Here is a 15084-nt window from a genome sequence, read left to right on the forward strand (position 1 = left end):
AAATACAAACACTTAAACCTGTCCTTTTATTTCTTTTAAATTCTCCCCCTTTAAAGCCCCTCCCACACATGCACTTTGAAAGTGATAGAGATACAGAAAAACCTTCCTCTAATAAACAGGACAATGCAATCTCTCAGTAGTAGATGGAAATACCCCTCAGGCTCAATGCCAGAGAGACTATAGGGAATGGTGGAGACTGTGGCCAACGGTGGGAAACACACACTGGCAGCCAAAGTGGGAAGCTGTACCTGAGTGTGACAATGAGGAAATATGGGTTCTGGAGAACCAGATTTCTTCTTCAATTTCTTGAGTACAAGCAAGCTGGAGTTTGAAAAATATGAAACCTCTCATGTTTTATATATTGGCCACTAATTTTGACTTTCGTTAAGCACTTTGTGTGCCAAACCAAACAGTTCTGTGGGCTGTGCAGCCTGGAAGCCGTTGGCTTGCAGCTTTGGATGAGACAGACTCTTCCAGGCTGGACATCCAGGATTCAGAGGGGCAGCCTCTCTTCCATCAGCCCCCAAGGAGCACATCCCGTCTGCCCTGCACGTCCCCTGCTCAGGGTGCTAAGAAAGCTTCCCAATAGAAAATGCAGCTCACAGCCTCAGAGGTTTATCATTCTTCGAGGTAGCTGATATCTTGGCTTTTATCAGAGGTTCTGGGAAACAGATGGAAGGAGGAAAGAGGAGAAGAGAAGAAAGGGAAAGGGGGAGGAAAGGAGGGCGTGAAGGAGGAAGAGAGAGAATTAAGGAAAAGGCACATTGCCCCCTGCTGTGGCTCAGGTCACAGCTGTGGCACGGGTTGGATCCCTGGTCCCAGAACTTCAAAATTGACTGTATGACATGCAGCACTCTTTGTGAGGCATTTCCCTATTTACCACTTCATTTTGTGTTGACCATGCTCCAGTGAGATAAATATTACCACCCTTTTATGGAAGAGGAAGCTGAGGTTCTGAGAGGTTGTCACTGCCCAGTTCATATAACTGATTCTGATTTTTAGGCATTCTGTCCAGCAAGGCAACCACCCAACACAGTGTAAATAATAAACCTACACAATACATCAGACAAAGGATGCAGAGTTCATTCCATGAAGAGAAGGTATCGGTGTGGAAAACCCTGCCTGCCAAAAGCTTAAAGGCCAGAGGTAGCATGGTTCGGAGTGAATATGGAGTCTGGTCTACCCAGTGTATACAAGATGCTCTGTGCCCTGTAGGGGAAGCCCTTAGACAGACAGGTGTGTTCAGAACCCAGGGGCTTCTCATTCACTCCTGGGTGCACTCATATACATTCACGCCCTTGGCTATTTGTTTACTTGTTCATCAACTCACTAAACAGTGACGATGCACCTTCGAATGGTAGGTATTCTTCAACCATGAGTGGAAAAGGCCTAGACTTTTAAAGAGCTTACCCAGAAGAAAGCCAGAAGCTCAGCAACTGATAACCAAAGGCAAAAATAAATGATGTAATCCATTCACAGAAGGTCCCATACAGCAAGATAAAACCAAGGAGAAAAGAAAACTCATCTTAGAAGACATCAGGAAGGGGGTCCGATCTGGACCATAGGCTGAGGGGATCTTTTTAAGATACTTTCTTCTGTCTTTGGCTCCACCTGGGGCCTGTCTTCTCTGGGCTTCAGCTGTTAAACACTCTGCCTCTACATTTGTCCCAAAGCCTCTCTGCCTTTCTTAACCTTGGTCTTTACATGGGTCAAAAGAGTAAGCTTTTTTATACTTACAGGTTTAGGGTTTAGGGAAATTTGAAGGATGTCGTGTTCAAATTATAGACTTGGAAATAAGACAGATGTGAGTTTTAATCCCTGACTGTCATGACATAATGTGTATGATTTGGGGCGGGTTGTTGAACTTCTCTGTGCCTCAGTTTCTCCTTGTGTAAACCAGAGTCCAAAACCATACCTAAATACTCCATGATGTCACTTTTACATAGAGTCTGAAAGTAATACAAACAAATCGATATACAAAACAGAAAGAGACTAACAGACATAGGAAACAGACTTATGCTTAGCAAAAGGGAGAGGAAGGGAGACACCAATAAGGAATATAGGGTTAACAGAAGCAAACTACTGTTGGAAATACGTAAGCGAGGATTTACTGTATAGGGCAGGGCATGACATTCAATATAATAACCTATCATGGAATATAATCTGAAAAAATAACTGAGTCACTTCGCTGTACACCTGAAAAAAAGCACCTGTGTCATAGTTATGGTAAAAAATTACATGAGGTGAAAGCTCTGAGCACAGGGCTTAGAGCATAATATAGGCTTTAATAGGGAGCTTTGTGTTGCTGAGGAAAAGGATGACGATGATGGCATTGGTGGTGGTACTGTGATAGTGATGATGATGATGGCAGTGGTGGTGGTGGTGGTGCCGATGGCCATTGCAGCCAAAAGAAAAGACAGACTATTCTTCCTATGCAGCAAGGCAGGAAAGAAAGCTGTCTTAGAAAACCTACTCTGAAACGGCTTGGATTGGGCGAAAGTTCTCACTGGCATCCAGAGGAACAAGGCTGACGTTTGAGGGGTCCCACCTGGGATCTCCCAACATATGGTGTAAACAGCCTCGTCTTTCCTCCAGCCCCTGCTGCTGGTCCCCTTTCCCGGTCCTCCTTGCAGACAGAGGGGCCCTGTAGTGAGACAGGTGGGGCGTGCAGCCCTGTGGAATAGTGGAAAATCCAAAAGACGTGGAAAGGTAAATAGGCTCGTGCAGATAGTATAAAAGTCCTTTTTCTGAAATCACGTCAGGTAAACGTCAACTGACAGAAACTTGTACAACCACACCAAGACCTTCCTACAGACGAATTAAATTCGCTCCCAAATAAACAGGGGGGAGGGATGGCCATTAAATCTCTTGTGGATCCTAACCCTCCTGTTTTCTCCCACCTGAACCATTACCTAAGTGCCCCTCCAGCATCCCCGAATTGTGGCCCGGAACAGACTCTCAGGCCCAGAGATAAAAGTCTGGTTAAAGTTTCTCAGGGACTGAATGCAGGTGACTCCCCCCACTTGTGGGCCCCACGGCTGGGAAGCGAGGCGCAAGATAGTAGCTGAGCTGGAAGGAAGGGACACTGGAGGTCTCCCGTTCCTTCATTCGGTCAACATGTACTTGTTTGCTGTGCTCCGTCCTGAACCTGGGTGGGGAGACGGGCATCTAGTCAGATCCTGCCCTCAAGAACCTGCAGGAGTTAATCCTGGGTTAACTGTTTCCACATCATTTATCTCAACACATAATCACAACGAGCCTATGACATTTTAAGTACCCATTTCACAGTACCTAACTTCAGAATGGAAATTTCATGTCAGAACTGCAACCACGTCTGTCACGTGTCATTGCTCAGTCTTTCCTGTATGTCTCCTTATTTTAGGAGAAAGTAGACAGTATCAACAATGGCAGTAGGGGGCCAATGAATAGATTTCACATCATGAGACTGGGTGGCAGATCTCTGAGTTAGATTGTTTGTCCAAGATCTTTAATTAATTCAATCTACACTAAACTGTTTCTCTAAATTAGACACTCTGCTAGGCATTGTAAATGCTCTTCAGATGCTCTAAAAGAGAGAAGGATGAGTAAAGAAAATAATTGTCCTTTAGTACAACCGTTACTATTTTGAGATGGGTCCATTCATTTATAAGTTTTTACTGGGCGTCCTCCATGTACCAGGTGCCATTCTAGGCATGGAAGACCCAAGGGTGCACCAGAGATGCTGTGGGGCAGAGAAGAAAGGCACCCAACCCAGCCTTATCCAGACTGTGGAGTCACAAGCTTCCCTTTGTTCCAAGCTTACTGAGAAACCTAATCACAGTTTTGCTCCCATGTAGGTCTGCGCTTAGGGAGGGAGTGAGCAGGTCACATGGATTGTCCCTATTCTGGCCTATGTGAGTGTTCATTTCTTAGCTGAAACTCATCAACAGGCACTCAGCCAGTGGAGTGAGCTGCAGTCATAGAGACTTCCCCCTTTGCTTCCTGACATGCTTACCTGTCATTGCAAATCTAAGCATTTCCCTCCAGGTTATTTTAATTTGATTTTTTAAAAGTAATCATTGTAATCTGGCATGAAAAGTAAAGAATCTATGGCAAAAGAGGGTTGTGAGGTTGGCCCCCTTCCTGATGCTGTTTTATTTTCCTAGATTTGTTTATCTTTCTTTTTTCATCTACTTAAAAAAATGATCGTGTTGGGTTTTATGTTATGAGCTGCCTTAAATCATTTCCAAAACAATTGCTTAGTTTCAAATCTTGGTTTCTTCTCCTAACAGCTCTGGAGCTTGGGGAATTGATTCCCCTTATGACACAAGATTAATGCCCACCTCCCTGCGTGGTGGTGGGAAGTTTAATGAATAAAGTAATTAGCAACATGAATGCGCTCAATACATTTTAGTTGTCATTATACTACTACTGTTACCACTAATTATTAAGAGAGGCTATAGGTAAATACATACACACATATCTATAAGCTCTGCCTGAGGGGGTTGGGAAAATCACCACAAGGGAAGGTAGTCTTGAACAGAAAGGTATAACTAGGGTTCTCCAGGTGATACGAGGAGGAAGGGCTTTCTGGAAAGGAGAGCAGCAGGAACAGAGTCACAGAGATGTGGAAGTGCGGGTAGCTGGCCCCCACGACCTGGCGGCAGGTGGAAACAGGAGGGTTTTCTGCATCTCCGGGGTTCTGAGCCAAAAGTTAATCCCTGCATCCTCAGGCTCACTGCTCTCCCCCTGTAGTGTGCATCAGAATCACGGTGGGAGGCTTGGTTTTAAAATGCATAGTCCCAGGCCCCGACCGCAGAGATTTAGATTCATTCAACCCAGGGCGGTGCTAAACATCTACCTTTTTCAGTGTGCTGCCCAATGGTCATGATCTGCAGCGCCTGCTCTGGGCAACCCTCTCCCACACCATTCTTCCATCCCCCTTCCTGCTGCAGCCACACACATGCATATGCATGCACGCACACACACGTGCACACTCACACACACACACTCTCCGCTTCTTCCTTCCTCCCACCTTATCCCCAACTCTGTCTGTGGGTCAAACACCAGCCAGGAATTTTCTTTCCAATCGTGTCTACATCCCCCAGTTCTGCTTTGCCTCAGCTCTTACTCCTACCAGAGAAATGCCGCATCGTGACACCTGTAGTGAACAAAAACATGACTTTAATCTCATGCCTCCTGTCACTGCAAGTACCTGGGCATATTCTCCATGCCAATGAAGGTCCCAAAGTCAGGACCTGGAAGATCTAAGAAGAGGTGAGGTGCTTGACTGTAGTGCCAACAAAGAGATGGCTCCCTCCCAGCCCCAAACCCATCTGACCTCTTCCTCCTTCTCTCTGCAGAGAGTCATCTGCACGGCTGGTCTTAAGTGGTACCCTCACCCTGCTCTGATCCACTGTGTCAAAGGCTGTGAGGTGAGTCTCTAGTTCTGGTCCTACTGTTATTACTACTGTTGTTCTATTAATCATGGCTACCATCTACTGTACCTACTAGGTGTTATGAATATCCCTTTAATGGACTTCTTGGACAGGAAGTCCCACTTTACAGGTCATGGGCTTGACACACAGAGATATCAACACATGCAACTCAAACATCCATTTAATGCCTAACAGAGTCAGGATTCTAAGCCAGGTGTTTCTGGCTCCAAGGCCTGTGTTCAACATAGTACTGTGTCTGTAAGAGGGGCTGGGAGGGGGCCATATTGCTTTAGCATCTATAATATGCCAGGCACATTTAACTTTTCCAGAACTGCATGAGCCAGGTTTTCCTTTTTAATTTTTTTTTTTTTTTCACTTCTACTTTGCTGGTGACCATGAGTGGCAGCCCACTACCTTCGGCACACATCTGTCAGTCACTCATCCTTCAACCCTAGAAGCAATTTGGGCACCTTAAGCCCAACCACTAAGCTGAAGATAGAAGAGCCCCTCTGACCCTTCAGGTCCCAGACTTCACGGTAGAGCCGTTCCCTGGAACTTGGCGTTACAGAGCTCTGTCCTTGGGTGTCAGTGACAGGCTGGGGCAGGGTGCTTGGCATGTCACCTGTGTGTTCAAAGGGGTTCTGTCCATGGAACTCAGAGACTTTCTGTGTACCCCGATGCCCACTGAGATCTTTCCAGCTGGCATGGAAAGGAAGCCCCACATTCCATCTAGGTGGAAGTTCAAAGCTCTGTGGTCCCCCAAGAACTCCCTCAGGAAAATCCAGGTGAAAAGGACTAGACTGTGCTCTAGAAATTGTACTAGAAATTGTACTTGTTATATTTGATGAAATTCTTTTAAAAAAATGTTTTTATTGTAGTTGATTTTTTATTATAGATGATTTTTTATAGTTGTATTATAGTTGATTATTATAGTTTTATTATAGTTTAAATTCTTTTTTTTTTTTTTGGCTTTTCTAGGGCCACTTCCCGCGGTATATGGAGGTTCCCAGGCTAGGGTTCTAATTGGAGCTGTAGCCACCGGCCTATGCCACAGCCACAGCAATGCGGGATGCAAGCCACATCTGCGACCTACACCACGGCTCACGGCAACGCCGGATTCTTAACCCACTGAGCAAGGCCAGGGATTGAACCCGCAACCTCATCGTTCCTAGTCATATTCGTTAACCACTGTGCCATGACAGGAACTCCTAAAGTTGAAATTCTTTTTAAAATTTTTTATTATAGTTGATTTACAATGTTCTGTCAATTTCTGCTGTACAGCACAGTGACCCAGTTATACATACATATATGTATATATACACATTCTTTTTTTTCATATTATCTTCCATCATGTTCCATCACAAGTGACTAGATACAGTTCCCTGTGCTATACAGCAGGATCTCATTGCTCATCCACTCCAAATGCAAAAGTTTGCATATTTGATGAAATTCTTCAAGTGTCCCAACTAGAATACTCTTCTAGGTGAAGGGGACACTGACACCAAGGCAGCAGCCAGGTCTAAAATTTGATGGAATGCTAAACTGGAACGGCTCTTAATGTGACCTAACCCTACTCGCAGGCTGTATAGTGTGGAAAAAGAGGGCCAGAGAAGGGATGGACTGGCCTGGAGGTGGCACAGCATAACAGATGCAGAACCAAAGCATGAACCCAGGTCTCCTGACTTCCAGGCCCATGATTTCCCTCCTCCACTAGGCTACCTCCTTCCCATGAACCATCCCCCAGCCTATAAGTGTCACAGGACAGTCCCTGGGTCACATTTCTTTCTGTGTATTGACTAGGGACCCCCTGTGGCATCTTCTCAGGGCACAGGACACTGTAAAGTTTAAGAATCCTCACTGTCCTAAGATTCAGCAGGAATAGCAAAACCCGAGCCAGGGACCTGAGGCCATTGCGTCCTTCCATCTCTCAGGCTCAGTCCAGCATTTCAGAGAAAGCTTGGATTACCTGGGCATTCATCCTGCTGAGTCGGCGGTCTGGGGTCTGGGCAACCAGGGTGACAGTGGAATTCGATCTCTCCTTTGACTCAGCACTAAGGCCTAAGAGACCCTCACCTGTCAGGCTCTGGGCTCTGCCAACGATGCTTATCGCCTTTGCCCTTGCAGGCGCCCCCTTGTCTCCTTCTTAACTCAGAGCTGATAGTTTGTCTGTTGTCTGGGGCTGAAAAGTATGCTTAGAAGAGACACAAATGCTGGGTCCGGGGAGGAGTCATCAACCTGGAATGTCTACAGGTAGCCAAGATTGAGAAAGAGTTTTGGGACCCCTAAGCCCCCTGCCCTCTCCCCAGAGCTGTGTCCAAAGTGGTTATATACTCACTTGTTCATCAAAGCTTTCCTGGGTGCCTATTACATGCCCAGAACCACCCTAGGTTCTGAAAGTAATGATGGTCTTGGTCAAGTGAAAACAGTACGTATGTTCTCCCTGACTCAGTAGATCTACTTTCTTGCCCTTCATCCACCCAGCCAGCCATCATTTCACTAGATAAATATTTAAGGAATATATGTTTGATAAAGTTTTGCTCAAACTGCCAAACATTTTGCTAAGATATAAAAATGGATGATATACATTCCCTGCCCATAAGAAATTCACAGTCGAGGAAAAGACATAGACAATTAAAGAATAATTCTGATATACCAAGAACTGTAACCAAAGCAGGTACATGAAGCTGCATAAGCACAGAGTATCTGGGGGTTATCGGGAAGGCATTTTGGAGGCGTGATGTTTGAGCTGGATTGTGGAGGATGAATAGTTTTCCAGAACACACTATTAGTAGAAGTAGCAGCATGAGAAATACCAGAGACAGGGGAAATATCTAAGCTGTAGAGCTTTCCACATGTCCTTCTCTCTGTCCAGAAACCCTCCCCACTCCACCCCCAGCTAATGAACGCCTACTCCTCTCCTGATCTCAGCTGAATGTCATTTCCTCGGGGACTCCTTCATGGAGCTCTCTGATTAGGTCAAAGCCTCCTACTCTTAACTCCAACAGCATCATGTACCTTTCCTCCACCGCTCTTATCACAGTGGAAATTGGCTGACTAGACATATTTGAATAAAGTCTGCCTCTAGAGGGGTGGGAACTCGGTTCACAGTGACTCATGATTACACCCCCCCCCCTTTTAGCACAAACTGTAACACATAGTAGGCTTTCAATAGACAGGATTGAATAGAATACGACAGATGGATGGCTGGGCAAATGGATGGGTAGATGGGAGGATACATGCATGGATGTAGCAACAGGAAAGGGTACAGAGAAGAGAATACCTAGTGATGAGACTGGAGGTTTATTTCAGGGGCCAGATAGAAAAGAATCATTTTTAGTTTATTCTTCCCCTTCTACTCCAGTTACTCCTTTACCAAGCCAGTGCCTTTTATTCTAAGGAAGAGACATTGGGTTTCCTCCCTTAGCCTTTGTATATGATATGAAGACAAGCATAGAGGACAGAGCTCACAGGCAAATCCCCGAATGCCCAGAAAAGAGCCAAGGGCTTATGCTTTGTTGTCTGTGCCCCTCTGCTCTCATATGAATGTGGTCATGTATGCGCTGTGGCAGCTGCATGGCTGTCACACCTGTGCTCACAGCCATGCGTATGTGCACACACAGTGGAGCACAGCTCTTGGCTGTTCTTGGCTCTGTCTCCCTAAGCCCTTTTTTAGCCCCTAATAAGGCAGTGATGAAGGGGAATCAGACAGCCTGAGTTGGGGGCACAAGACTAAATTTGGAGCAGTGAGTTGTGAGAGACAAATGCCACATAGGGTGGACTCTTTGTGACCATGGCTCTCCCCAAAGCAGGCCCACAAAAAGGCTTTTTGTAGGGACGCTCAAAACTTCAGGGTGGGAGAGAGAGATTGTTGGGTCATAGGGATTGCGCTGGGATGCAGTTGTCTTAGTCACCTGATGAGACCACCTACCTGAACTTTAATCTGAGGGGTTTCACTTTGATCTGCTTTCTTTATTAAAGGGTTACATAGTATTACCTTTGATGAGGGGAGGGGTATGGTCATTGCTTTGAGAAATCAGGGGACTAATTCTGCCTCCTCATTTCACCACTGGGAGTCCTAAGGCCCAGAGAAGATAAGCTACTTAATAAGGACTAAGTAGGAATTCCCCCGTGGCTCAGTGGTAATGAACCCAACTAGTATCCATGGGAATGCAGGATCCATCCCTGGCCTCGTTCATTGGGTTAAAGATCTAGCATTGTTGCCATGAGCTATAGTGTAGGTCACAGACATGGCTCGGATCCCACATTTCTGTGGCTGTGGTGTAGGCTGGCAGCTCCAGCTCCAATCTGACCCCTCGCCTAGGAAATCTTCCATATGCCGGGGGTGCGGCCCTAAAAAGAGAAAAAAAAAAAAAAAAAAAAAAAGCAAGTATCCAACCAGGGGGCTGAGATTTGGAAGACTAGAACCCAGGTTTTCTAAACCCCTGCCAATTGCCTTTCCATGCTGCCAGTACGATTATGTTCTGTTCCAGAAATACCTTGTTTAAGTGCCAGGTTGTGCCCAGCATTGCACTAGGTGGCTGGGAGACAAATGGGGAGCTGGGTAGTGGCCGTGTCTTTGAGGAGCTCATGGTCTTGCACCAGCTCCAGGCACATAAGTGACCATAGAAGACCATGTGCTCCGTGTTCAGGTGGGAAATGCATGTGCCTGCAGTGCGGGGTGGGAGGGCAGTGCAGAGACCCCCGACTTTCCCCCAAGATGACTCTGGCTTCAGATCAGTGATGACTTACCCCTGTCATCATTTCTTCATCTTTCAAGCATCACAGACTCAGAGGAACACAGGGACAAAAATAAAGAAATCACCATGTGCTAGATAAAGCCTAGAATGGCAGAGAAAAAAGAAGGAGCGAACTTAGGTTGAAGTCACCACTCTGCCTCTGCTAGTCTGCTCTTGGCCGAGTCTTTTTCTTTCTCTGGACCTCAAGGTCTCCACATGTGACATGGGGCAAATATCTGTACTCCTGTGTTAGGAGAGAAAACCCCCACAATGGTCCACCAGCCGCTGTGCCCAAATCCTATGAATTCTTATATTCAGACTTTACACTTCTTGGGTAGTTTACATTCATCTTCCTAATCTATTTGCATATCTCTTATTATAAATAAATCATGTTTGTAATTACCTACTGCCAGGAAAAGTGGGAGAAGAGGGCTCAAATGGTCTTATCATTTCTTCAAGGGAAATGAGCCCCCTCCTTCAAAGATTTAGTAGTCTGTCTTTCCTGTGGCTTTGCATACCCAGCATATAAGAGTGTGTCTCCTAGCCCATCCATAGTTTAGTTGGGAAAACTTAGCTGGGTAAGTCTTGAAACATGGTAGAAGTGACAACTGGTCCAAAAGGGTGTTGGGATTTGAAGCCAGGTGGGTTGACTATAGAGGTTGGTGAGGAGATGAGAGACAGCTAAATCTGTACAGAGCCACCCACCCACCTCACTCCTTTTCTTCCTGCCTCCCTCCTCCTGTACAGCCCTTCATGGGAGACAATTACTGTGATGCCATCAACAACCGAGCCTTCTGCAACTATGATGGTGGGGACTGCTGCGCTTCTACAGTGAAGACCAAAAAGGTAGGCCGGTGTGCGCCCCCCCCCCTGCAGCCGCCCCCCGGAAGCCCCTCCAGCTTACTGGGCCAGCATCCTCTCTACCTGCTGGACAACCCACTGTCCTGTGTGTCAGCGTGCGTCGACAAGCCTTATTATGTTTCTCACTCTTACAGTCAGTAAGTGAGCTAAAATCATGTGCAGAGCCCTGAGTTAGGTGTGGAGGTTCCTGGACAATCTCTGTAGATGTGATCCCTTAGCCTTGAAGCTGAGAGTCAAGTATGGAAGGAGACAAAGTGCAGTACTTTTTAAGGGAAAGGACAGAGTTGTGGGGGGGCCTGGGGAAAGGGTTGAAGAACGCTCTTGTGGAGAATTGATGCTAAAGCTTGAGGGATGCGGAGAAGGGGGAGGGAGGTAGCCAGGAAAAGTGTCCAGGGCAGGAGACTGGCATGTACCATCCTGGAACAAACACATGTGGCTAAAGTCTAGAGGAAGAGGGAAGATGGGATGTTCCCAACTGGGTCAGTTATGGCCCTTGAGCATTTTATAATCTCTTTTGTTGTTTACACCTGTAGATTAGGAGGTGTGTTCTCAGTTGCCATTTCTTCCTTAGTGTATTAGGCTGTGACAGGAATGAGTCAGGTATTTCCAGGAAAACTGGAACATCCTCCTGAGATGCATCTCGGCCACCACTTCCGCTCTCCTCCAGAGTGTGGGGCCTGAGCCAGAACTCAGGAGAGAGGTGGTCCACCTGGGCAAACCCAAGCCGAAGAGTATTCTTGTGATGAATGAGTTCACGGGGAACTATTTCTACGTTTATATTCATCTATACTCTAGGCTGAAAGAGCATTTGATCTAGTCTCTCGTGTTAACAAGGGGAGACTGGGTTCTTGAGACAGGAAGGGCAAAAGAATTGCAGTCATTTTGGTGAAAGAGTCCGCTGTGATGATATGGTCCAAACCTCTCATTTCCTTATTGGGGGCTCCGAGGTGCATAAGGGAGGAATGGTTTGTCCAAGGGAACATAGTGAGTGATAGAAAAAAAGCAAGGTTCCCGGGTTCCTGTCCTCGTCCCTTTATAGCCTTGTGTCCTTAAGAGAATCAGCTCCTTCAAGAAAGTTGCTCTGATTCTAAAATACAGGGGTGAGCAGGGTGAGACCCACGAAACATGCTATAATTAGAGAACTGTTACTGCATCTCTTGGTTGGTGCCAGGCTTCTCTGGGATCGGTCAGTCCTGGATGGGCAACACATTCTAGCATGCCTAATCTTCTTTTTTTTTTTTTTTTTCTTAAATAAAACACTGCTCAAGTACAGGTGAATAAAGTTCACTTTTGCTAATAAATTTATTTTTTTCACAATTTTGAAATACTACGGAATCCAGAAAGTAAAAGAGAATACCCTGATTATTTTATAATCCAGAGATAGACACTGCTTTTCTTTTGATGTGTTGTTTTGTGTGTGTTAAGTATGTAGGTATTTGTGTTTATGGATATGTTGCTGCATTTCCCTCTGGGATCGCATTGTGTTGTATACCTAGCGTAGGAAATTTTATATTTAAGAACTGATATTAGTATAAACTTCTTGGATATATTTTTTTGCTATACTATTATTTAGTATATGGTTGTGATGTACAGCAGTTTATGTAAGCATTTATCTCCACCTTTTGATTTTAACTTTCAGGTTATTTCACTTTCTCACAATGATAAATAATGATGCTAATGAACAGCTTTACACCGAAATATTTTTATAGTTCTAGGTATTCATTCACAGCTGATTCTTAGAATTGCACTGAGTAGGATAAAAGGTGTGAGCCTTTTTAGGCTTTTGATATCTTTGCCAAAGGAATACAGTGTCTCTCTTTCACTCCATCGGAGTCGGCCGCTTTTGACAGTAAGGTGACAATGAAGTTTGTGTTTTAAATAGAAGTTTGTGTAGAATTATGTTATTCATCTGACACCATCATTTGGAGAAGGAGCAGCTCCGTTTAAAGGGATTTTCCTACCAGCTATAACTTTGGTACTAAAAACGTCAAAAAAAAAATCCCAAAATCAAAACTTATTTTATTGGGAAACTTCTTTAAATGGATTGCTATTTCTACAGAGTGCATGGTAGAGACATGAAGTCATGATGGAGGTTCAGCTGCAGATTCCAAATTTTTACAGTCACCTGAATATATGTGTGAATGTATCTATATCTCAAATGGCTGACTCTCTGTTCTGATACTGGGTTCAGCTGCAGCAATTTCACTCAGGGTCCTGAGATGAGTGCTCTTTATTAAGGGGCCCAGAGTTGGTTCTCTGCTAGTGCCAAACATGGTCCCTAATCTTTCTTTCCCTTTTCTTTTCTACCTATGTTATAAATAATTTTGACTTTTGATGTTGAAAGGTTACCTTCTCCCACTTTTATTTTTATTAGGGTATAGTTGATTTACAGTGTTGAGTCACTTTCTGCTGTACAGCTTAGTGACCCAGTTTATATGTATATCCTTTTCCTCATATTATCTTCCATTATGGTCTACCCCAAGAGACTGGCCTTGACCCTGCTGATTCCACTTGGAGACAATTCACTGTAGACCTAGTTGGCCAGAGACCCTGAGGATGGGACCCTCTCCTTGACAAGGCAAAAGCAGTTTTTCCAGCAGCAAAGACAGGATGGGGAGCAGCTGAGGCAGCCAACCTTGCCAGTCACCCCACCTTCCCAAACCAGAGTTTCCCCTGCGCACAGAACAGTCCTGGTTTCTGTCTCCCGCTTCCATAGCAAAAGCCTCTGAGGGCAGGAGAGGGGCCAGAATGGGGCTTCCTTCCTCTCCTCCTCCTGCCCTCACCTGCTGGTCCAGTTTAATCCCCACCTGTACTCAATCCCAGTCCCATATCACGGGAAGGTCCCTGCCCGTAAACTCATAGCCTGGCACCCAGAATCTCATTGACAGGGAGCTGCACTTCATGCACCTTCCTGAACGGCAGTCATCGAGCACTTGCCATGGGTTAAGTGCTTTGCCACGGGCTAGAATCTCTGTGCACCTTCTCTGCTTAGACTCCAACAAAGTGCACAGCTGAGACTCAAGAGGTGGAACCACTTGTACAAGGTGCCCGAGTGGCATGTAGAATTTAGGATTTCCTGACTCCAAACAAGAGGGTAGCGACTGTTTTTTGAGAGATTACTATCGGTCGAGCATAGTGTCACCTGTCCTTACATGTGTCATTTCATTGGCACAGTAGCCCTGTTGCAGGTGTGGTTTTTTTTTTTTTTTTCTTTTTGTCTTATTGTCTTTTTCTAGGGCTGCACCCATGGCATACTGAGGTTCCCAGGTGAGGGGTCTAATCGGAGCTGGAGCCACTGGTCTATACCACAGCCACAGCAACATGGGATCTGAGCTGCTTCTGTGTCCTACACCACAGCTCACAGCAATGCCGGATTCGTAACCCACAGAGTGAGGCCAGGGATCGAACCTGCAACCTCATGGTTCCTAGTCAGATTCATTTCTGCTGTGCTACGATGGGAACTCCTAGGTGTGTGTGTTTGTTTTTTATCCTCATTTTACAGATGATGCATCTGCAGCTTAGAAGGGGTGGGTCACGGAGCCAGTAAGCAATAGAGCTTAGACGCAAACCTTGTGCTCTAGACTGCACAGCACCTGCCTCTCACCCCATCCTGAAGACCCAGCTACAGTGGGCTGGCATCTTGCCCTTCTTCTAGTGGATGGGCTTCTTGCTTCCTGTGCTTCTAGACTGGGGTCCTAGGTATGACCTCCAGCCCCATGGTCAAGCACTCAGCACCTTCCCCTGGATCCCATTCTTACCTGCTCCCCACCTACACCTCTTCTCAGCCCCCAGAGCTGGGGCCTCCCAGTCACTTGGCCCAGAATGATGTCTGTCTGCTCCCTCCAGCCTTCCTCCCTTTGTACGTCTATATAGACACCAGCTGTTCCCCATGTCTGCCTTGTGGGGTGACCTGGGCCCTGCTGGCAAACAAAAGCAAGACAGTGCAGGAAACTCTGTCTGACAGGGGTGACCAGCTTCCCGCCCAGCCCGGACACCTGTCTGCAGTGCAAGGCAGACAGGAAGCGGCAGGGCGCAGCATGCCAGCTTATTATTTTCCTGTTGGAGCCTTG

The 15084-nt window shown here is 46.0% G+C and overlaps 1 protein-coding gene across 2 annotated transcripts in view; it reads left to right on the plus strand.

Moving 5' to 3' along the window:
- Positions 1-15084, plus strand: part of PAPPA (pappalysin 1) — a 240100-nt gene that overhangs the window by 211651 nt on the left and 13365 nt on the right. For both annotated transcript variants that reach the window (XM_001926753.8, XM_084993952.1), the window contains 2 exons: positions 5343-5414; positions 10901-10999. In XM_001926753.8, coding sequence (XP_001926788.6) covers positions 5343-5414; positions 10901-10999 — 171 coding nt within the window. The remainder of the gene's footprint in view (positions 1-5342; positions 5415-10900; positions 11000-15084) is intronic.

This window comes from Sus scrofa, chromosome 1 (assembly GCF_054392235.1).
Source record: "Sus scrofa isolate SSC_HxYL_T2T_F1_AM1 chromosome 1, Sscrofa_HxYL_maternal_Yorkshire_Landrace_v2.0, whole genome shotgun sequence".
Lineage (NCBI taxonomy): Eukaryota > Metazoa > Chordata > Mammalia > Artiodactyla > Suidae > Sus > Sus scrofa.